At 31.2% G+C, this 22,842-nt stretch overlaps 3 protein-coding genes across 4 annotated transcripts; 1 reads left to right on the forward strand and 2 right to left on the reverse strand.

Annotated features, from left to right (window-relative positions):
• Nucleotides 1–6,185: 6,185 nt before the first annotated feature.
• Nucleotides 6,186–9,647, reverse strand: LOC127251023 (phosphatidylinositol:ceramide inositolphosphotransferase 2-like). Its single transcript, XM_051274552.1, has 12 exons — nt 9,055–9,647; nt 8,870–8,959; nt 7,973–8,059; nt 7,807–7,875; nt 7,647–7,727; nt 7,478–7,549; nt 7,330–7,390; nt 7,144–7,246; nt 6,962–7,057; nt 6,829–6,875; nt 6,635–6,741; nt 6,186–6,536 (listed from the first exon to the last, which is right to left on the reverse strand). The coding sequence occupies exons 1-12, from the start codon at nt 9,085–9,087 to the stop codon at nt 6,459–6,461; spliced, it is 924 nt and encodes a 307-aa protein (XP_051130509.1). The 5' UTR covers nt 9,088–9,647; the 3' UTR covers nt 6,186–6,458.
• Nucleotides 9,648–13,256: 3,609 nt separating this feature from the next.
• Nucleotides 13,257–15,654, forward strand: LOC127250770 (uncharacterized). Of its 2 annotated transcripts, none has more exons than XM_051274188.1 (3): nt 13,257–13,490; nt 13,832–14,004; nt 14,939–15,654. In XM_051274188.1, the coding sequence occupies exons 1-3, from the start codon at nt 13,410–13,412 to the stop codon at nt 15,516–15,518; spliced, it is 834 nt and encodes a 277-aa protein (XP_051130145.1). In that variant the 5' UTR covers nt 13,257–13,409; the 3' UTR covers nt 15,519–15,654. The 2 variants fall into 2 exon arrangements, with proteins under 2 accessions (XP_051130145.1, XP_051130146.1); XM_051274189.1 differs by lacking the exon at nt 13,257–13,490 and adding an exon at nt 13,516–13,693.
• A 656-nt stretch (nt 15,655–16,310) lies between these two features.
• On the reverse strand, nt 16,311–20,045 carry LOC127251091 (uncharacterized). Its single transcript, XM_051274664.1, has 3 exons — nt 19,888–20,045; nt 17,272–19,091; nt 16,311–16,668 (listed from the first exon to the last, which is right to left on the reverse strand). The coding sequence occupies exons 2-3, from the start codon at nt 18,976–18,978 to the stop codon at nt 16,402–16,404; spliced, it is 1,974 nt and encodes a 657-aa protein (XP_051130621.1). The 5' UTR covers nt 18,979–19,091; nt 19,888–20,045; the 3' UTR covers nt 16,311–16,401.
• Between the last annotated feature and the right edge of the window lie 2,797 nt (nt 20,046–22,842).

Consider the following 22,842-nt stretch of genomic DNA (forward strand, 5'->3'; position numbering starts at 1 on the left):
TGTGAAAAAAAAAATAATAAAAAGCTTAAAAAATGCAATAATGGAAATGGAAAATAATGGAATAAAAGAGAATGGCTGGGTGGGTGGCCCCTATGAGTACGAGTGAATGATAACAATAATGACCCCCAAAAACTGGAGAAGAACCCAAAAAAAGAAAATTAAATAACCCAAAAAAAGAAAAATAAATAAATAAAAAAGAAATGATTTGACAGTGTCGATCCAATTGAATTGAATAGAATTGAGAAGAGAAAAGGGAAGTGTGAAGGTTAGGGCAAATAGGTGTGCAAGAAAATGGTGTAATAATTCGTACCACCGAATTAGGGTTCAAGAGGGGCCCCATGCCATTTGTCCACTTTCTTTCCCTCTAAAAAAAATCCTTTCAACACTTGCAAAGGATAAGGTTGTGTTTATTATATATGCTATGTTTATATGAATGTATGTATGTATGTATGTGTATATACAATTTTTATGTTTATATAAATATATATGTATACATATCGATCTGTTCATAGATAATTTTATTGGGTACCATATTTTGAATAAATATTATTTATCAGTCTCATATATTTTGGGTCTATTAATATAGATATGGAAATTTAGTTAAAATATAAGATAAAAATTTATTTTTTTGTCCCAATATAACCAAAATTCATTAATTTTGGTCCCAATACTCATATAACCATAACTCATTATTTTTTGTCCCAATATCACCAAATTTCATCATTTTTTGTCCCGATATAATTTTTTTTTTTTTTATCAATTTTGGTCCTAATATAACCAAAATTCATTATTTTTTGTCCCAATATAACCAAAAATCATCATTTTTTGTTCCAATATAAAATTTTTATTAATTTTAGTCTCAATATAATCAAAATTCATCATTTTTTGTCTCAATATAATTAAACATTATCTTTTTTTGTCCCACTGCCAACAAATCGACGAAAATTGATGACGTAGACTATGAATAAACTAAAAAAAAACATTGAATCGATAAAAAAATCGATATTTTACCCCTGTGAATTTGTACTGGTTCCGCTGGTTCATATATATATTTATCGACAGACACATAGGAGGAGGCAGCGGAAGCTTATGATGTTGCAACCATCAAATTCCGGGGAGTCGGGGCCGTCACAAAATTCGACATTTCGCAATACGACGTGACCAAGATCATGGTGACCAGAGCTCTTTCGATTGGCGGTGGCGAGACCACGAGGCAGGCCAAAGATAACGCCGCCGCCGCCGCAGCAGAGCTTCGATCGACAGCTCACCAGATTCCGTCGTCTCTGTGTTGCGACCGTTCGAGCATCGATGATTCCGCCGTTGGCAAGGATCGACATCCCGGATTTTCGGACACCTTGCATGATCTTATCGCCGTCGGGATGAATCCCGTTTTCGCTTCGCGGAACGACGCTTGAATTCGTGTAATAAAAATGATCGGGACCAAAAAAGATAATATTTGATTATATTTTGATATAAAAAAAAAATGATGAGTTTTGGTTATATTGAGACTAAAATTGATAAAAAATTTATATTTGGATTAAAAATGATGAGTTTTTGTTATATTGGGACAAAAAATGATGAATTTTATATTGAAACCAAAATTTATGAATTTTGGTTATATTAGAACAAAAATATTTTTTTCCCAAAATATAATTAGTAAATAATTAAAATTTATATCAGTAAAATAATTGTTATTTAGTAAAAATAATTATACAAAAATTAAGATAACTAAATAATTTAATTAAAAATTTAAAAATTCTGAAATATAAAATTAAAAATATAATTAAAGTGTATAACCATATTTTCTCAAAAAATAAATGACAAACACATACTTACAATATTTATACATTTTATTCCTATATAAAATTAATATTCGATGAAAAATATTATTTTTTTTTAAAAAAAAATTATTTATGCAATTCTCCACCTAACATGAAAAAATCGTCCATGTGAGTCTAATATAACCCTTTTTTATATTTTGGAAATATTTTAAAAATTTAAAATATATAAAAAAAAATGAATGAAAAACAAAGCTATATATTTTTCTTAATTTGATTTTTGTACATACTATGCAATTTCCATACTTTTTACTTTTAAACTATTTTTTTAAGTCAAAATATCAAATTTAATTCTAAAAAATAAACTAAATATGAATATAATGTCAATGAAACACGAAGTTAAATATGAAAAAATAAAATAAAATATCATAATATAAAAAAATAATATTTTATATTAAATTATTATTTTTTTAAGTATATAAAATATATTATTTAATAAATTATACTGAATATTTAATTGGATAAACATATCTATGTTATAAATAAAAAATTAATATGCACAGAAATTATTTTAAAATATCCCATGTTATGACTAAAGAAACCTATGGGGAGGGGAGAAAATGGGAGGGGCCGTTGGTTGACAGACATACAGACAGACATATATATTTTGTGCTTATATTGTGATCTGTTGTACCCTACCCACCCCACCCCACCCCACCAGGGGCTGTTTTTAAAAAAAAAAAAATTGATGGGCTTTGTTACTTAAATCGCGCTAACTCAATAACATGGGTAATATTCTACTTCTTATCTATATTTTTTAAAAATATGTTGTTCTTTTTTTGTCTTGCTAAAATATTTTGATTCAATTATTTAAGATTTTTTTTTATTTTTTTATTTTTTACTGTAAAAATAAAAAATAACAAAAACATATATTCCCTTCGTTTTAAAAAAGTTGTCTTATTTTTTAATTTTCGTCCGTCTCAAAACAATTATTTTGTTTCCTTATTTAATAACTGTGGTCTCCATTTTATAATAAAATTATTCTTACTTTTTCAAACTATCATTAATTATTACTATAACATATTTTTTTAAACTTTTTTTAAAAAATAAGGACATTTTAGTCTTTTACATTATATTTTATACCCACTTTCAGTTAAATACTATTATTTTCTAATTCTCGTGTCAACTCCCAATAAGCCAATGAGATCCTCTGTCCCAAAATTAAACCATATCCACCTATCCCCACACACATAATATATATAAATATGTACGTCTATATGTATAATATATACACTTGTGTGTATATATTTTAATGGGACAAATGATCCGGTTCGCCTAATAAGACATCTCTTACAGGACAAAAAAAGTATATTTATGTTAAAATTCATACCAAGACGGTATTTTTTGGACACAGAATGAGTATTATTGTATTAATATATTTATATATATTTTTTGTCAGATTTAATGGCTTGCCAAAACAAGTTACACTACGTAAATATGTATAATATACAAGATAAGCTCAGTTTGCTCCAACTATTTGATATAATATTATATATATATATACTCTATTACTCCATTGAATTTATTTTTTTTATTTTGGTCTAATTTTATGTATAATCCATAAATAATCTTATTACTTATACTTTAATTTATAATAATCAATATTTCTTATTTATCTTATTATATTTTATTAATTACTTAACTTTATTTACTTTTTATCTATTGTATTTTTATATTAAAATATTATTATTTTATTATTAGTATTTTAACACTAGATGGTAGTATTTAGTTTTATAAAGATATTTATACACTTATTATAAAATTAATACTACTTCTATTATTCAATTATGTTTTTTTTTTTTAAATACAAACATAATGAACACATATTTTAATAACAGAGAAAGTAGTATATTATATAATTATAAATAAATATTTCTTTCGTTCCACCACAATGACATCATTTCAATTCTTGTCTGTCCATAATAATTGACACATTTATTTTTTTGGGTAAAAGTTTATTAAATCAAAACATAATAAATAAATATAGCATATAACATCATAAATACGTACGACCTATTCAAAACTTATTTATTTATATCTTTCTCCTTAAAAATATATATATTTAAAAACTTCACCTTATTTTATAAAAATAATTTATGTTAATTATAAATAAATAAAAATATTTTTTTTATTTACTTATATTATAAAAAATTTTATTCTTTAGAAAATAATATACATATTACATATATTTCTTTACTGCTAAATAAAATTTAAAATATTAAATATATATATTTTTAATTTTTTTTAATCATATGTATTAAATTTACTTAAAATTATAAATATTATTAATTAAATAAAATAAAATAATAAAATAATAAATTATTATAATTAATTAATTAATTAAATATTTTTACCTTAAATATTGTGTGTCGGGTCAAAGGGTTCAATTATAATGAAACTGGGAGTATAAAATTAGAAGTATTATAGTATAAGATACCTCTGATAATAGTTCTAAAGATAAATATATACTTTTACTTGGATAAATAAAAATAAATAAATATATATATAAAGTCGGGATGAGTAATATTTAGAAAAAATATATTATATTGTTCGATTATAAAAGTTTCATTTATTTTTTACATGTTAATTTTTTAATATTAATTATTATATCAAAATATAATATAATTTTTAAAAAATTTATAAAAATATTTTTACTAATGTCCTATAATACTAATAAAATAATACTTATAAAAAAAATTATATAAATATAAAAATATTTTTAATATAAAATACAAAAACTGATCCTCACATGCGGACACGGAAAATAAAAGTTTATGTTAAAATCTTTAAAAATAAACCCTTGTAACCAGAACCTGGGAAATATAGGATGAATCAAAAGTGTGTGTGTGTGAACATCCACATGGGTAGCAAAGATAGCTGTACAAATATATGTATGTATGTATGTATTTGTTTTGTTTGCAGGAAGAAAATAAAACATTGCATGTTGGGAGCTGTGCAGCCATGTTTGAATTTTGCATTTCTGGAAGGAAGACGACTCAAACGACGTCGTCTTGGGGCATTCCTTAATGGGCCCGAGCCAGATCTTTATTGGGCCCAAATTAGCCATAAGCCATTTTTGCTAGGCCCATTAATTATAGAATTTAGCTCGTGTTACCCACCTCAGCGTTCTTGTACTTTCTTAAATTTTATTTTATTACATTTTCTATTTAAATTTTATTTATTAATTTATATATATGCGTGTCATTTGAAAATGATGGGTGTTAGGTAACAACTTTGCAGCATTTAAATTCAAATCCTAACTAATTGCCTATCAAATCACGGCCTAACAAATAACTAAACCATTCAATACAGTATTAAAGTTCTTGTATAATTCGTCCGTATAAAAAAAGTACAGTCTTATTATGTTTCTTATTATGTTGGACACAAAATTTTTATATATTGATAATTTATAAAAAATAAGAATAAATAATTTTACGGTGATATAATTATTTATGAAAATAAATTATTATTTTAAAACGGACAAAAATGATAAACAAAACTATTATATTGGGACCGATAAAATAATTTAATTCTTTACCCCCCTTTTTTTTTTTCTTATCTTCTGTAATTTTACTAAAAAAAACAAATTATACTGTTCATTTACTGCAATGCGACTTCAATGCATGTACTAAAACACATTGATTGTATGTAGATATACATTTTGTTACGTACATTGGATATTTTTTACAAGGACTTCAAACTTATTATAAAATTTAGGGTAAACTATTTTTTTAGTTCGTAACGGACCCTTTATCATTTGTGAAAAATTTTCGTTGTTTGTCTTTTGGCGCCGAAAATGTCCGCGTGGCTCGTCGGAAGTGACGTATCCGCCAGGTGTCCCGCCAAGTCAGCAACACTTGGCGAACACGTGGATTTTTTTTTTTTCATTTTTTTTAAATTGGACTAAATAAAAAAATACAAATAAAATTAAAATTAAGTTTTTAAAAAAAATTTAAAAAATGAAAAAATAAAAATAAAAATCCACATGTGACCCGCCAGACACGTCACCTCCGGCGAGCCACGCGGACGTCTCCGGCGCCGGAGGACTAAAACAACAAAAATTTTTTACTTATGGGACTAGTTTGCGATAGGCTCCATTTACGGAATTAAAATAATAAAAGATCCAGTCACAAGACTAAAAAAATAATTTACCTTAAAATTTAATTATTTATAGTCTAAACAATTCCTCAAATTGCATATAAAAATTTACAAAATAATTATACATCAAAATTCAAATATACACTCAATTTCTATAATTTAAATCTTTTACCAGTACTATTTTATATACCTATTCGTGAATGAAAAAATTAAATTGAACCAAACAATAATTTTAAATTAAAAACAAGATTAAATTAAAAGGATTGATGCAATTAGCAGAGCAACTGGAAAATTCCATTTTCATCATACAACATATATTATCTTACTCTAACAGGAAACTCGACACCATAACCATCTACATTACAAGTTCTTTCCCCTTTTTTCTTTTTTTTTTTTTTAAAAAAAAAATTTTAAAATTTTTTTTCACATTTTCTCGAATCGATCAAAGAGCGAGACGAACGAACCTTAGATATCGCAGCAGTAACGGCGGCAGAGTCGATTCGAATGTTCTTCGTAAATCGACTACGCGCTGTTTACTACTTCGACGTGCAGAACATTCCCATCTTCCATGATCTTGCCATTGATTTGAGTTCTCGGTCGCTGTTGAAAAACGCAACATTTTATCCAAACTGTCGTTCGAATTATTCGAATCAAACATCGAACGGTGAAAAAATAAAAAAGCCAAGTTCGATTCATACCCAATCGTCGCCGGAATTCCCATTAAGTAGCTTATGGTTTTCTTCCTTGTTCTTGCTGTCCTTCGTCAAAGGAAGGAACAATGCCGCGTTTGAGCGATCGGGTAATTCTGCAATCGAAGGAACGTAATAAATTTTTACAGCTTAGGTAAAATGAGGCAGGTAACGAGGAAATACAGGGATCGAAAGAATCGAACCTGGTAGCTTTTTGTCGAGAAAGAACACGACTAAATTAACAGTGTACCTGCAGCGAAAAAAGTAGCCAGATTTTATCGAGTTGTTTTCGAATTATCGATGCTAAATTTAATCTTCGGGGTAGAAAAAACTTACCACGCCACGACGACATCGACTGTGTAGTGCTTCCGCGACGCTACTATCAGTAAACTTTGAATTACGACGGTGAGCCAAGCAAAAGCCTTCACGAAACTGCAAGAAACGTCGAACATATATATAAGAAAAGCAGATTAAAACATAATAATGAATCTAGTCGATACAAATACTTGCGTTCTTACTTTCGAGTGCCGTACTTATGATACGTCCGTACAAACACAAGGCTGAATATCATGTGGGAAGAAAATATCAAATCGCCGCAGCCATAAAGGATTCCCCGGGGAACTGTGCAAATATAAACAAACACAAAATGAGCCCTGCAAAATCGAACACTAAATACCGAATGAAAAGCTAAAATCGCAGCCTACAATTAATAAGTAGAACTTCGAGAGCACTGTTCGGTGGAGGAAGTGTAGCAAGCTTTGAGCCCTGCAAAAAGTTATATAATATCAATGAGACGTCTGTTTACAAATTCTGTATATGATCTGTTTTTTTTCCGTAACAAGTTATTTTTACCTCTCGGCAATGGTAATTCGGACCGGGAAGTTGGGTAGAATAGAAAGTTAAAATACGGAGAATTTGACAAGCCTGCAAAAGAATCGAGCATAAGTTACTGATAAATAAACTTTGGGGTTTCATTTTATGTTTTTAAGATTATTTTGCATCGAAGTGATTCGATTCTTACAACTAAAAAGGCCAAGACTCGGCACCATATGAGGACAGTGTAAATCTTCTTGCTCTTCAGTATGAACGGATGGAAAGTCCACTGTGCGAACCGTAAAAACGTTGAGAACGTGAACTATGAATGAAATCCGGTAAATAATTTCGAAATGAGGAAAACTCACCAAAACGAACGACAGAAAAATGCAGGTAAATACGCTTTCACTAATGTATGCTCTGTCTTGCCCAAGCTCCTAAAAATCCAATGAATTTCGCGTAATTTTAAAGCTCAAGAATAATCTGAGGCATGTTAAGAAATAGTTCTTCGATTAAAAGCAAGAATATCGTTACCGGAAGAAGAATGAAGCCCACGTCCTGAAGAACTGGTCCCGGCCGATGTAGATAATGAACGCCTCGAGCTGCTAGGCCGTGTATGTACTGATTACACGAAAAGAACTTCACATGAGTAAACGACTCTACTACGGAAATTGCATCGAAGATAAAAAAAAAAAAAAAAAGGTTTATCAATAAATGCGAATAATGACTGCATTGTAATATCGGTATAAATTGATCATCCTCAGCAGCTCCACTGTAAATCGACATAGATGAAGTGTTCTATCGTAAATCATACTGAGCAAACATTCACGCCAACAATGACAATACGAAATTGAACGGAAACTGCATCGATATCTCAGTAAATCAATAAAGGCTAATAATTACTGCATCGATATCTTAGTAAAATTGATCATTCCTAGCTGCGGAAACACATCCAGAAATGTTCGACTGCAAAAATCGACATAGATGAAGTGTTTTACCAAAAATCAAACTGAGCAAACACTCATGCCAACAACAATCCGAAAGATGTAAATTGATCTTGGGGTAACAACCAAGTTTCAGTTTGCAGCCATAACTACCACTCAATCCTCCACAATTAATGCCAACTACAATTGATAAGAACTATGTTGAAGGATCTTCAAAATCTGCACTCAACAGAGCTGGAAAAAACCAGAAGATCATCGAGAAATCCTCTCAGAGATTCACAGGTAGAGAAAGTATGTCCTCTCTCTTCCTCGAGAAAAATAGGATGGATTTTGGGAAATCCATGGAACAATTCGCTCAGGATTCAAAATTACACTCGCCAGAACATTTTCCCCAAAGTTTCAACCATATCTCTTCGAATTCGAAGGTATTGTTACACAAATCGAGCAAATACTAAGCAAGTAGAGATCGTCGTCGATGAAAACTCACCTGGAAAACTATACCCCCAAAAATGTACTTCCAATTTTCCGCGAGAAGGTTTATTTCTGTGGTGACCTCGGCGCAGAATCTCTTCCATAACTTCGAGACAGAAGCAAACAGCAATATCAGATTCCGAAGATAAATTAATTTGAAGAGGAAATCAAGGCGTTTGAACAGAGAGAGAGAGAGCAGACCTTCGAAGCTTCGCGACCTATGTAAAACGACATCGTATTACTCTGTTATAGCAACAACAGCGCCATATCACATCAGAAACCGCCGATTTTCACGGCAAACATCCTCCAATCCCAAAAATAGAACCTCCTGATTTCAATTTGACTCAAAATTAAAAGGATTTAACACTCCCAAGATCTGAGCCACAACAATTTCCTGCTTCCAATCGAATATATCTCCAGATAACGATCGATTTCAGCACCGCCGAATCCCTAATTCAACCTCAATAACCTAAACTTTCAATTAATTTCTTCCTTTTTGTATTTTTTTGTGAAAACGAAACTTCTCTCTCTCTAGAACAAACCAGTGGGCTGCTTGACGATTCGAATTTCTTCTCCCCTTTCCTTTCGCTCTCCTCTCTCTCTCTCCTCTCTCTCTCTCTCCCCCAACCCTTGTGGCAAATCTCTTATACAGGTCCCTAATTTTGATTTTGATTCGTCTCCTTTGACTGCGTTAACGCGAGTTGAACACGGAGAGACGGTTGAAGATGGATCGAGGGCGGAAAGTGCCTCCAAAGAAAAACGGTAATTCGAAGAAAATGACAAAGTGGAGAAAGAACAGCAACGAAATTCTGCCTTCACTGTAATATGCTCGATAATCAAATTTCATATTTATCCTCGAAGTTATCTAACCCCCAATATCCCCAACTCCCGGCTCTCCTACTCCAGACCACTCTTCCCACAATGCAGATGCATCTGGAATAAACGTCCCGGGACCTCCCAGAATTCTCAGCGGTTACCTTGCTGTACTAATTTTATTTTTTTAAATTAAAGCGTAATTTCAATATTGTTATTATTTTTTTGGGCTCCATTATTTATTCCATGGTCGTGACGTCCAACGATAAAATTTTATATTTAAAAAAATTCTGATATTTGTCAATGCTCCGTTGGCCATTTCCATAAATATTTTTTAAAAAAATTCCGGCTTTAGCCTGCATTAGCTACTTAAATTAAATAATTTTTTAACTCGATTATTGATAAATATACATATTTACAATTTCAAGGTGTAAATTTCGAAATATTTTTTTTCTTTTAATTTTTCTTTTTTTTTAAAATGAAAGTTTTTAGAGTTGGTGGAATCAAGGTCACGGGGGACCCGGGCTCGAGGATCCATGAGCTATACCTGTCAAACTTGATTTGTGAACGGGACTTTATAAGTCCCAGGACTTACCTTTTGAAATCAAATCCTGGCCGTTCATGTGTAGGTCCTACAAAGTTTGACGGCTATTATTTGTAGGCGTTCGGGTCCGGGATCATTTGGTGCTTGTTTGTGGGACTTGGGGGTCCTCAAATCTGCCCAGTACAATAATGTTCAACCAACTGGATCCACGTGGCCATCATTACACTTTAATTTATTTATAAAAAAAATAATAATATTTGAAAAGTAATTAATAAATGCAATTAACGTGGGCTTTTCTGCCCCAAATTTGTTAACAACTCACGGGCACGTTTAGTCCAGGCCCCTGCCATTTTGAATTTTTTAATATTTTATAATAATTATTAAATTTTAAAAATAAAGATACCTCATTTTTAAAATTAATTATCAGTAATAAATAATATTATATAAAAAATTATTTTCTATAAAAATATTTTAAATTATTTTCTATGAAAGAATTTTTTGTTGCTTTTTTTTTTTTTTTTAATATCTATAATAATGATAACTTTGTTATTGATAGAATATTTTAGGAAATCCATTTGCATTTTTAATTTGATGTGTTAGTTATGTTAACATGTAATATCATTTTTTCTTATAGTCATTTATGGCAAACTCAACATTCTTATTACAGTATGTTTATAGGCACCGAGTCGAATTTATTTCTAATAAATTGTCCACTTCTATGGCTTTTTCGATAATATATATTAAAATAAATATTATATATATTTTTAAATGACATTGTAGATAAATAGTATTATCAACAAGTAAAATTTAGTTATGCATAAACGTAGTCTAACTAGTTGTAAGTGTAAGTTTTAGCTTCTAATGTATATATAGATTCATTTTAGTTCATCATATTGTGCTTTTTTTAAAATAAAAAAATAAAAAAATACTTATTTGGAGTAATAAATTTAATAAAAGGGCTATTTTTATTTTATTGTTCCTTAATTTTTGTATTAAGACGGGAATTTCATCAAACACATGCACACACGCATTCACCCAAGATTAAACCTGGGATTCAACCCTCAAGCGAAGAATGTCTCACAGCTTGATCTACAAGGATTGACCAGCTTATTATCATATATTTTTGACTGGTCAAATCCATTGTATTGTCAGAAATGGATTTTTTGAACTATAACAATAATATTATGAATATAAAACTGTTTTTTAAATAATTTTTGAAGTAGAAAATAAAAAATTAATTATCCAGTCTTTACAAATTATTTGACAAATAGTATAAAAAAAAAATAGAACCTATATTAGTGGTGGAAAAATAACTCATTTTACATATAATAAGCCTATTTTGGAATATCTCATCAAGTTAATAATTGATGGCCATCAATCAATTATTATTTTTTTACTTGTATTATTATTAATTTTATTTTTTTTTTTAAATGTGTATATAGAAAAGTTTATCCTTTGAAACCCGGCCCGGCCCGGCCCGGTCAATAACGGAAGGGTCAAAAGCCACCGGTCAAGTTCTAGAATGCAATAAATGGTTTGTAAACTATAGCAAGAAAAGGAGAGATGTCTACAATTAATGCGCCGTTTTAATCACATCCGCACATCAATATCGGGGGCCGAATTACAGCCGCACGATCTTGATCTATTTTGGATCATTTTGGATTCTCATGGCGGGTTGAGCATTTTGACCAATTATCGTTGACTCTTCTTTTCCGTGACTATTATTGCAATCCATATAAAATAAATCGTGTTTTGCTTTGGGTTTCATGTAAAATCGTGGTCTTGATTCGGTCAACCGCCTAATATTTAACTATTTTATTGAGACTAATATAAATTTTTTATATATTTGTAATTAAAATTTAATGTAGAATACAAAATATGAAGAAATATATAATTAAATACTCCTTCCGTCCCACATTGGACGTCTTTATTACCGTACACACGGGAATTTATGATAAATATAATTTGTAGATAATTAAAATTGTATATCTAAAAATAGATAACATATAGTATAAGTTATTATAAATTAATATTAATATAACTAATTAGTTTAATTAAAATTTTAGAAAAATTAAATTTAAAAATTTAAAATGAGATTAAAATGTGGAATTATTTTTTAAAAATGAAAGATGTGGAACGGACAGAAACTACAACATGAACAATGAAATAAATTTATTTGTTTGCCAATTGAAAAAAAATAAATATATTTATATTTTTTAATTCTTTTCCATACATTAAAAAAATGAAAAAAAAAATTATTATTTAGCATGTTTATTAAAATATCGATTTAAGTATTATTTTTTGCATATATACAATGACAAATTGATTATATATTTGTATTTGTGAGAAAAAAAATAAAATAATAATTTGTTTTAAATTCTTTTTATTTTGCATTTTAAAAAGAAAAAACTTTTTATTTTTATTTTTTTATTATCTATTAAATTATTATCCATCTTTGTCATCACACCATCAACCACAATTTGAAAGTTCTATAAATAAATAGTGGAGTAGATTTTTATGATAAACTTGTTTTTTATTGATTAAGGTATTCTTTAAATTATTATTTTTTATATTTTATTTATATAAACACATACATGATAATTAATTTTATATTACTTTTTTATCAATTAAATGTTATATTTTTAATCAATAAAATAATCAATTCTTATTTTTTAGATTATATTTTTTTCTCTCTAATTTATTCACCAAGCAACCCTCTAGAGCTATCTCAATAATTATTTTCTAAAATAAGATATATATATATATATATATAATTGTTTAATCATTTTGGTTTACGAATAAAATCACTATAGGGTGTCCTAAACATTAAATTAATGTACTTGTAACTTTTTCTGGGCCGTTAATGCCATCGACACGTGTCGAATATTTATTGGACTAATTGATAAGTAGTAGTTCAGGCCCAAAGCAGTTCAAAAGAGCCCAATTACTATTAGAAGAAATTTCGGCCCAGCCCAATTGATCAGATCTCACCAAAATGAACGGTCAGATTTGCGTTTGGTGGCACCTATATCTCCCGTGATCTCTCTCCTACCAGTCAAAGGACGAATGTGAGATTTTCCTTATCGAAATTCGAACGACCTGTGGAGGTTTTTTGGCATTCTAGGGTTTTCGATTGGCCGAATTTTCTGCAACAACGTCTTGATTGACTCACTTCAGTTGGAAGCTGGCGGTTTCTGCAATGGAAATTTCGAAATTTTCTGCGCTGTGTTCGAATTCTGGAATAAATCATGCGAGGCTCTCCAGCTATGCTAGCGATGTTGTGAGTATTCGTTGACGTTCTGTGAATTTTCTGGTATTAACTAATTTGTTCAATTTGTCGTATTTGTTTTCTGTGTTTTTGCCCTTCGTTCTTCGTACAGTTGATTCGCGAAGTCGGTGTTTGGTATACGAAAGCATAATAGTGAATTTTTGGATTCGAATTTGATGTGTCCTTCGCGACTGTGAAATGATTTTCTTAGGAATGTATGAAATCCAGTTTCTCATCCAATCTCACACAGCTATTTACATTTATTATTATTATTATTTTTTTTTTGTGTGTGATTGTGGTAATTTATTCTGATTTCTTTTGCTTTTTCGTGTTGCTTGATCATTTGGCTGTAGTCAATGTCTGCTACCGGAGAAAGCAGACATTTGCCTGGTTCGTGCATCAACAATGGTGGACTTCTTGCGAGTAATCTCCTCAATTTGCCTCGTAAGCGACGCTGCATAGTTTCAAATGGAAATGGCGCCAGAGGAGCTAAAATTCGTCCTGGTTTTGATGGTCTTCCTTCAAGGTAAATTTTCACTTTGGATGTCATAGATTTATTCAGTTAGTTCTCTTGTTTTTAGAATTAAATTACAGCTTTCTTGTTGATAAAGAATGCATGTCTTCCTTCACTGCACATTTTTCACTTTGGATGCCATAGCAATGTTCTTCCTAGTTTTCTTGTTTTTAAAATTAAATTACACTTCTCTTATGGCTAGAGAATGTTGTCTGTCTTCCTCCACTGTACATTTTCACTTTGGATGCCATAGCAATGTTCTTCAAAGTTTTTTCTTGTTCTTCAAAGCTTTCCTTCACTGTACATTTTCACCCGAGAGGATGCCATATAATTGTTGTATCAAGTTCTTCTTCTTCTTCTTCTTCTTCTTCTTCTTTTTTTTACTTTTTTTTTTTTTCAGTTGTCTTGTAGATGAAGAATGTATGATTAAGTTAATAACTGTTTTTGTATAATATGTAAATAATGTATTTCTTAAGCTTTACATTTAGGGTGTGTTTGTTTGGGTGTTTGGATTTTGAGTTGGGATTTGAATAGTAAAAATTTTGAATTTGAATAGTTGTATGATGTGATATAAATAGGTGTTGATGTGATGTTTTGAATGTAAAATTAATTTTTAGTATAATATAAAAAATAAAAAATAGGTATTTGATTTGATGTTTTTGGGGGGAAAAAATTGGATGAATAGTAGAATTTTGTTGAAATTCTACAAACGAACACACCCTAATGTATTTTTTAACTAGCTTAAACTTTTAAGTGAGATTGTCATTTAAGAATAAAATTCACCAATGTGAATATGGCCTAAGTTCATCTAATTGGTTTCAAATTTCAAGTGTTTCTCCTATAGTCATATTATCAAGTCCATTTGAAGTCGAGCTTTTGGTATAGATTTTTTAGCAAGAAACCATTCCAATTGAGTTTTGACATTTCGATGAAAAACCCATTTCAGCGCAAAACACTTCGGGCAAGAATCCAGAAGGCATTCGACGATACCATGTCACGTGACAAGGGAAGAGTCGGGAGGGTCCTTAAGCGGCGAAAGCATTCTACTCAACGAGCAAACTCTGGAACGGGAACTGGAGATCGCGATCCAAGAAGAGAACTATGCCCAAGCAGCAAAAATCCGCGACAGTCTCCGACATCTGCAGGAGGATATCAAATCATCTGTATTAGCCGCAAACGCCCGATTCTACAACTCGTTCCGGGCTGGAGATTTAGCTGCGATGCAAGCCCTGTGGTCGAAGGGCGAGCACGCTTGCGTCGTGCACCCCGGGGTGAGCGGCATTTCGGGATACGATCTCGTGATGGGGAGCTGGGAATTCGTGTGGGCAGATTACGAGTTCCCTCTGGAAATCGAGATCAAAGACGTGCAGGTTCATGTCAGGGGCGATGTCGGTTACGTAACGTGCATCGAAATGGTTAGGACTAAGGGCAGCAGCTGGGGTCGACATTTCGCGACTAATGTCTTCGAGAAGGTTGGTGATCAGTGGTGTATATGCATTCATCACGCTTCTTATGTCGATATTTAAAATCTAAAATCGAGCATGCGTACGTTATTACAATCGATCGAGAACCCGACGTTTCGACTTGTAGTGTTTGAAAGTAATGTTGTTGCTGCTGCTGCTGCTGTTTTTGCATTCTATGAGAAAAGAATAAGTGTCCGAATGTACAGACAACAGTGAATAAATAGGCTTTAGAGCTGCCAGAAATTGTCCCGACAATTCAACACGAATCTGATATGAAATAATTGGATTTGAATAAAAAAATTTAATTCGAATATATATACGGATTGACACAAATTTTACAAATCCGATACAAGGATAAACTGGTCGGATTATGATTATAATATATCAATATTGATTAATATATCTATTATATAGTAAAATAATTATAATTTAATAATATGCTCATATATTAACTTAAACAAAATTCGATTTTAAATTATTCATTCTGACGTGATAGTAAACGTATCAAGTATTGATACGAATCCGATACGATAAGTGTTTTAAATACTAACATTGCAAGAGCAAAGCTTGTTTCCTGAATAATATGTGAAGATTAGTGTTTATATAGGCATCATCCTCTTTTCAATTTGAACTTGATAGTAGAAGAGAAGGGGTGCTACCAGGATACTCATCTATTCAGTCAATATTTTTTTAGATTGATAGATTTTTTGGCATTTTTTTAGATTAATAGATTTTTAGTATGTGATACAAAAAATTGTGTTGATAATATAAAAAATATTTTGCGTTGACTTTTTATGAGTTGATACATATATATTATATTAATATGCGTATATATTTTGCATTTTTTAAATAATATGTATGGAAAATTATTCCATTGAGAAATGCTGAGAGTAAACAGACTGACTTTTTTTAAAGTACAGATACCCGACGAGCCAAAAAAACTCTTTCAAATCCTTCCTGCCGGAGAAAGGGGCGGGCAAGTCGTGTACTTAGCCGAGAGTTGGACTTGGAATTTTGTTGGCGTTTCTGGAAAATGTTCCGCATCTGATTGACACTTTGTGTCGACAATTTCCGGAAATTTCGAACAGGTAACGTGCGCTACACACGTCGCGAAAGCCTCCAACAACGAAAACGAATTATCCAGTTCGACCAAGTAGAGTCCGTTGCTTAATGGTTCCAAGCTGAAAACAGGCTTGCTCTTTAGCTCATCACCCTGACAACATCGATTGTTAAATGACGATTTCATCTGAAACTTTAATGTATTATTTATTACAGAATCACCATACCATGTTAAAAAACCATATAACCTTACGCTTACCATTTTTAAGTGAAATGGTCATTTAACTTTAATATATATGTTAAACGACCATTTAACCTAAAACTTTAATCTAACCATGCTCATATTTTCATTTTCGCTTATTTTACTTATTCTGTCACTTTTTCTTAAAAAATTATAAAATTTACTTTCATTTTAAAATTTTATTTTGTAATTTTTCAAATTTTAATTAGACTAATTACTTATCTCAATCTTAGTTTAAAATTATTTTTATTATAGAATATTATTTTCACTATCATTTTTAATTATTTACTAATTACACTCCTAAATTCGAGAGAGTACTTATTACGGAAAATCACTCAATACGTCCTGGGCTCTGATACCATGTCAAAAAGCCTCAAACCTAAATGGTATGCCTAAACGCTTACCATTTTAAAGTGAAATGGTCGTTTAGCATAATATCAGAGCCTGAACGACCCGTGTTGGAGTAAACCAACAGTATATATTGTTAAATTTGATCAAATTTCGAAGAGAAGGTACCTGCAAGAAAAGATTAACGCGATCGACATCAGAACTCGAAACCGATGCTTGAAGAACGCTGCTGCTCCTCCTACGATCAGCGAGTATTCGCAGCTTGCAGCCGACATCCCACCCGCCACAATCACACTGTCCTCCAGATCTCCATCTGCTAATTAAGGACGAAGGCATGCCTTTAATCGGTGTACTATGAACCCCCCCGGGAAGGATAGCCACCGTAGCGCCAGTTGAAGAAAACCGCGGAAAATTGATCGAACTTTTCACGATCACTGCTGCAATCTCCTTGTTAGGTACGTCTGGATCGATACCGTATAGCACACATTCCCTTGCTCTGTATGCATCGTAATCCTCGGCTGAGCTGGAAATCTTCATTCGGCCGGTAATTTTGTAGCCCAGGCTGCAGTTTTTACTCTTAGATCCTTGACTGATCCAGTTAATGCCTTTTTTCCGAATCTCGTGAACGGAGTAGAATGTATAGATCATGCAAGGATCGTTCTTTCCGGTTGTCGGCAGCGTCTTGACAGCCGCTGCCAGCATGTCTTCAGCGTTGTCGACTACAAGCTTGAAGAACGGGAGATCGTTCTTCATCGTCAGCTGTAAAAGTGCCTGAATACGAGATACCTCAGCCTCAGGCTTGGTCCTAACGGAAGATTGAGTCGCTTTGTACTTCAGCAATGGGTTCAGCAATCTCCGTAAAGGACTTGACTGCCCTCTGCCATTGGAACTTTCCTTCTCGGACGAAAATTCAGGTTTCACTTGTCCTGATTTGACACTTGAACTCAATTGTGGAGTAGCTGAGCTCTCCTTAAAGCGACGCGTAGGTGAGGGAGCTCTTCCTTTAACTACAGGTTGTTCGGTTGAAGGTCTAGTTGTCTCTACTCGGATCATCAGACATTTACCTTCAGATGCATTGGTACGAAGATCCAAATCAATTGCAGTAGATGTTGCTGTCTTGTCCGGCTTGGGCGTATGCTCAGCAGAAAATAAATCTGATAATGTGTTCACCGCCACATCCGAAAATTGACCATCATATGAAGCCCTTGATTGCATAAGCTGAGAACTTTGCGAGTAACTGTTCAAATGCCCGGGCAAATTATTTTGTGGCTCTGCAGAGCATTCAGTTGTAAATTTCACTTCATCAGTGTTTACCGCAGTCTCATGTTTGTTCTGCTCCGGCAATGAATTCACTTTCCATGGATCTTTCCTTTTGCTGCTGCTGACATTTGTCTTTGAACAGCTTCTCTGGCACAGCTCAACCTTTTGACGAAAATTTTGGAGGCCTACATCTTTGTAGTCTGTCCTGTGAAGCGGTGGAGGTTGCCATTGAGAAGATTGGTGCTTCTTGAAGCTCGGACACATTTTAGGAGGCACACTTGCTGATGGTGTTTTCTTGGGAGATCTTCCAGGCATGCGTTCGGTATATTTCCATTTCTCTAATCGCTTCCAATCAAGAACACCAAAATTAAGTGCCTTCTCTTGAACAGTCTTTTCCTTCTCTGCTTGTCGGAGAAAGCCGGGTAAATTAGACATGTGCTTGATGAGTTCGTCGCTGTCACCAGATTGAACCGCTTGCCCGGAATTTGCAGCCTGTCTTAACTTACAATCAATGGCAGGGTAAGGCTGGAGAAGAGAGCATCTGTACTTATTCTTGGGTTGAGACTGAAAGACTTCCTTAGAGCCTGGTTTTGCAATCTCACAGTCAAGCTTCATCCCAGAAACCGTTGCTATTATATCTTCATCGATCTTCTTAACATGTGTAGGATGAATGTTTTCGGGATGTCTGCTCTATTTCCGCAGCTAAGTATCAGTTGAACTATTTGAATCTGTAAAACAAAAAATGTCATCAATAATTCCATGGTAATTAAATGGAGCTGTGTTCACAGCCTTGAAAGTCTTGATTAACGAATTAGATCAAATCAAGGAGGGATAAACAAAACAAATGACTGGCTTCTATCAATGACCTATCAATTGGCTAATTTTGCTCTTGAAATAATCTAAGAAAGCCACTATGAACATTTGAAATTAAACTACAAGGAGCTGCTAGAAGCACAATTATTCATATTTAGGGCTTTCTAGGTTCAATATTGATTACAATTTTGCAGCAGGTAATTCCAACTTAGTAAGACGCATCAGATAAAACTCAAAACGTGTTTCGACAGACATGCGAGCAGTAATTACATCACCCAAGCTCACTAATCAGAAGTTTTCTTAAAAACATTAGATTGAGTAAAATAAAAGCAAAGGGAAAAAGAAAACATTCAAACACAGATCCCATCGAGAAAAGGCAGACACATTAAATAGCCAATCCTCCACATCCAAATCAGGAAAATGCACAGATCCAAGCAATTAGAAGCTCAATCACAGCAAAATAAAGCAAAAAAAACACAATAATTAACACAGGTCTAGAACAAGCGCCAGGATAAACAATTCAACCAAAATTATATACCAAACATAAAGAACCACACAAATTGCAGCTCGCAACAAAGTCTTACACAATTTATCACTACCTTCAGACCAAAAAAGGGGGAAAAACTAAAAATGTCAGACCAAAAAACAAAAAACTTAACAACGAGCACAATGCGAAAATAAATACATAAAAATCGAGGGCAGGATTTCAACCGTGAGCAAGAGATCTTCGTTTCCGAAGAAGCCACAACATCGACAGCCCCACAGTGTAGAAATCCCTACGTAGAAACCGCACTCCAAATGCCTCAGAGAAGGTGAAAAACAAAACCCGCGAAAAAATGTGAAGGTTGTCTGTTAATTAATGAAGATGCACATTCGGCTTTCTTTCACAATCAATCGGACGGCTGTAAATAACAATAAAATAATGGGCCTTATGTGGGCCCAATAGAATGCGTGCGTGGGGCCCACTTAATTATGGGTCTCTGCGCAGTGGAGAGTGCTTTTGTTTGTAGCAATATGTGGTGCTGGAAACATTTGCCACATATGCTGTCTTATCAGCTCAAATTATCGAATAATATTTGTATAATTATTTTTATTTAATATAAATATGTCTATTCTTTCGTTGAACGATTTAAAAAATATTAATATTATATTAGTAGTTAGTAAAAAATATGGATAAAAAATTTTTTTGCTGTATTATCTTAAAAAGTAATAGCAATTGTGTAATAAAAATGAAAAAATAAGGATAGTTTTATGGTTATATGGTTATTTATGAGAAAATAAGACTATTGTTTTGGAACGGATAAAAATGATAAATAAGACTATTGTATTGGGACAATGAAGTATAAATTTTTTAATCCAAAAATATAAATAGTACTCCCTCTCTCTTTCCACGTAATTTGGTTTTTTTTTTTTAAAAAAAAAATATGATTATAGACTTTAGGGCATCCACAACGGGAGACGCTTGTTGAGAAGCGCCTCCCACGTCATCATTTATTAAATAAAAAAAAATTAAAACACCAATTAACATAAGGAACGGTACAGTGCGAGTGTACCGTTTCTTCCAATTTTTGTGGGCCATGGTCCACTTTTTTATTCGATAAATATTAAAAATAATATTTATAATATATACTTTTTTATTTATATTTATAATAATTTATTTTATTTAAAATATTATATTCTAATTTTGTTATATAAAATTTTATTTAATATTTATAATTTGAAATATATTTTTCAAGAATAAAAAAATTAAATATTTAACTTTAATTATTATGCAAAGTGTGAAATTATTATTTTTATTTATTTTATTTATTTATGCTAAATAATTATTTTATTTTAATTAAATATTATAAGAATAAAATATAATGAAAAAATATAAGTTTACTTTATAAATAGATAAAATATTTAATGAGGTGGAAAAAGTAAAGATTTTAAAGGGTTCTTTGATGTGAATGTAAAATATAGTTGGAGTTCTTCGTGACGTGGCGGAGAGAGAAACTGACGTGGCACAGGAGAGAGAATGGGAAGAAACCCTGGATGGGTTTCTGTGTTGTGGATGGCCGTAGTAGCATTTTAAATTTTATAATTTTTTAAAAATTTAATTAAATTATTTAATTATCTTAATTTATAATTATTTTTATTGTACAATAATTATTTTTACTAATACATTTATTAATTATTTACTAATTATATTGTACCTAAATTTTTGTATTTACACGAATAGACCCATATTACACATGACAGAGGGAGTATTATTAACTATAAATATAAATGGTGTTGTGTTTGGTTGGGAAAGAGTGTCTTTATTTAGGATTTGATTATTGTATATAATTATAGTATTTCTTTTATAAAAAAATGTTTTTTTTAAAAAATATTACATTTAAATTAATGTTTAGAAAAATTAAATTTCAAATTAGAAAGGACTAGCTACTAGGCTAATTATATCTTAATATACCATCAAATTTTGCTATTTTGTTCTTAAAAAACATTAAATATATATATATATTTTACGTTATACTTTCCGGTATCAATTTCATAAATAATCATGTTTTACCATTTTTGTTCATTTTTAGAGAGTAGTCTCGTCTTAACAAACAATCATTATCTATCATAATTTTAATTTTTTTATTATTAATAGACTGCTTATTACACTTAAATTAAAACACTTACAAATATAAAAAAGTTTATTATTCATATTTTTACCAATTTGATATAATATCAATATTTTTAAAATTTTGTGTCCAACGCAATCTAGCCTATTCTTTCGGGACGAAAAAAAATAAAATTAATTTTATATTTGAATCAACAAAATAATACCTATTTACAATATATTTAACAGTAAATTCAACTTTTTTACTGCTCAAAATCCAAACACACACACCCTTTTTATCAAATTTTTTGACATTTCAACTATTAATAAAAAAGAAATTATTTTAAAAATATAAAATCAATATTTATTTTTTAATTTTTATATTAAAAAAATTATATTTAAAATATCACATCAATATATATTTATTTTCGTTTTTTTTTTAACTAATTATTTAGGAAAAGTAGATGACTTATTGAGACGTCTTTTTCACTTGCTTATAATTGTTGGCTGTTTTCAAAGTCGTAGTAGCATTATTTGAGGCATCTTGTCCATTGTCTGTCTTACTGTACTAATTTAAAATTGGGAACATGTGACGTTACATATAAATTATTGCTACAATATTTTATTTTTTATTTTTTATTTTATTCCAGATTCAAATTTGGATAAATTAATCGCATGATCCAAACCTTAAAACAAATGGGAGTGCCCTACAAATTACAAACAGCCAAACATATGGCCAAAAAGTCACGTGCGGTGCGGATGCCTGCACAGAATCTTTGAACTCATATGGCCCCGCAAAATTTGAAGCCCCCGATAACCAGGCCCAACTTTACAGCCCATGGATAGAGATACGCCGATGACAGCCCAATTTTACTATTTATTTATAATACTAATTTATTTTATTGTTTCTACCAAAATATCACGGATTAATTTGGTTGTGATTTAAATTTTTATTTAAATATTATTATAATATACACCCTCCGTCAGACACTTCTCTGCTAAACCGTTGAAATGATATTTTAAGAGGACGTAATTAGTAAATAATTAAGTATGTATTAGTAAAAATAATTGTCTTAGAA

The sequence above is a fragment of the Andrographis paniculata genome, unplaced genomic scaffold (assembly GCF_009805555.1).
Source record: "Andrographis paniculata isolate CXL003 unplaced genomic scaffold, ASM980555v1 Contig38END, whole genome shotgun sequence".
Lineage (NCBI taxonomy): Eukaryota > Viridiplantae > Streptophyta > Magnoliopsida > Lamiales > Acanthaceae > Andrographis > Andrographis paniculata.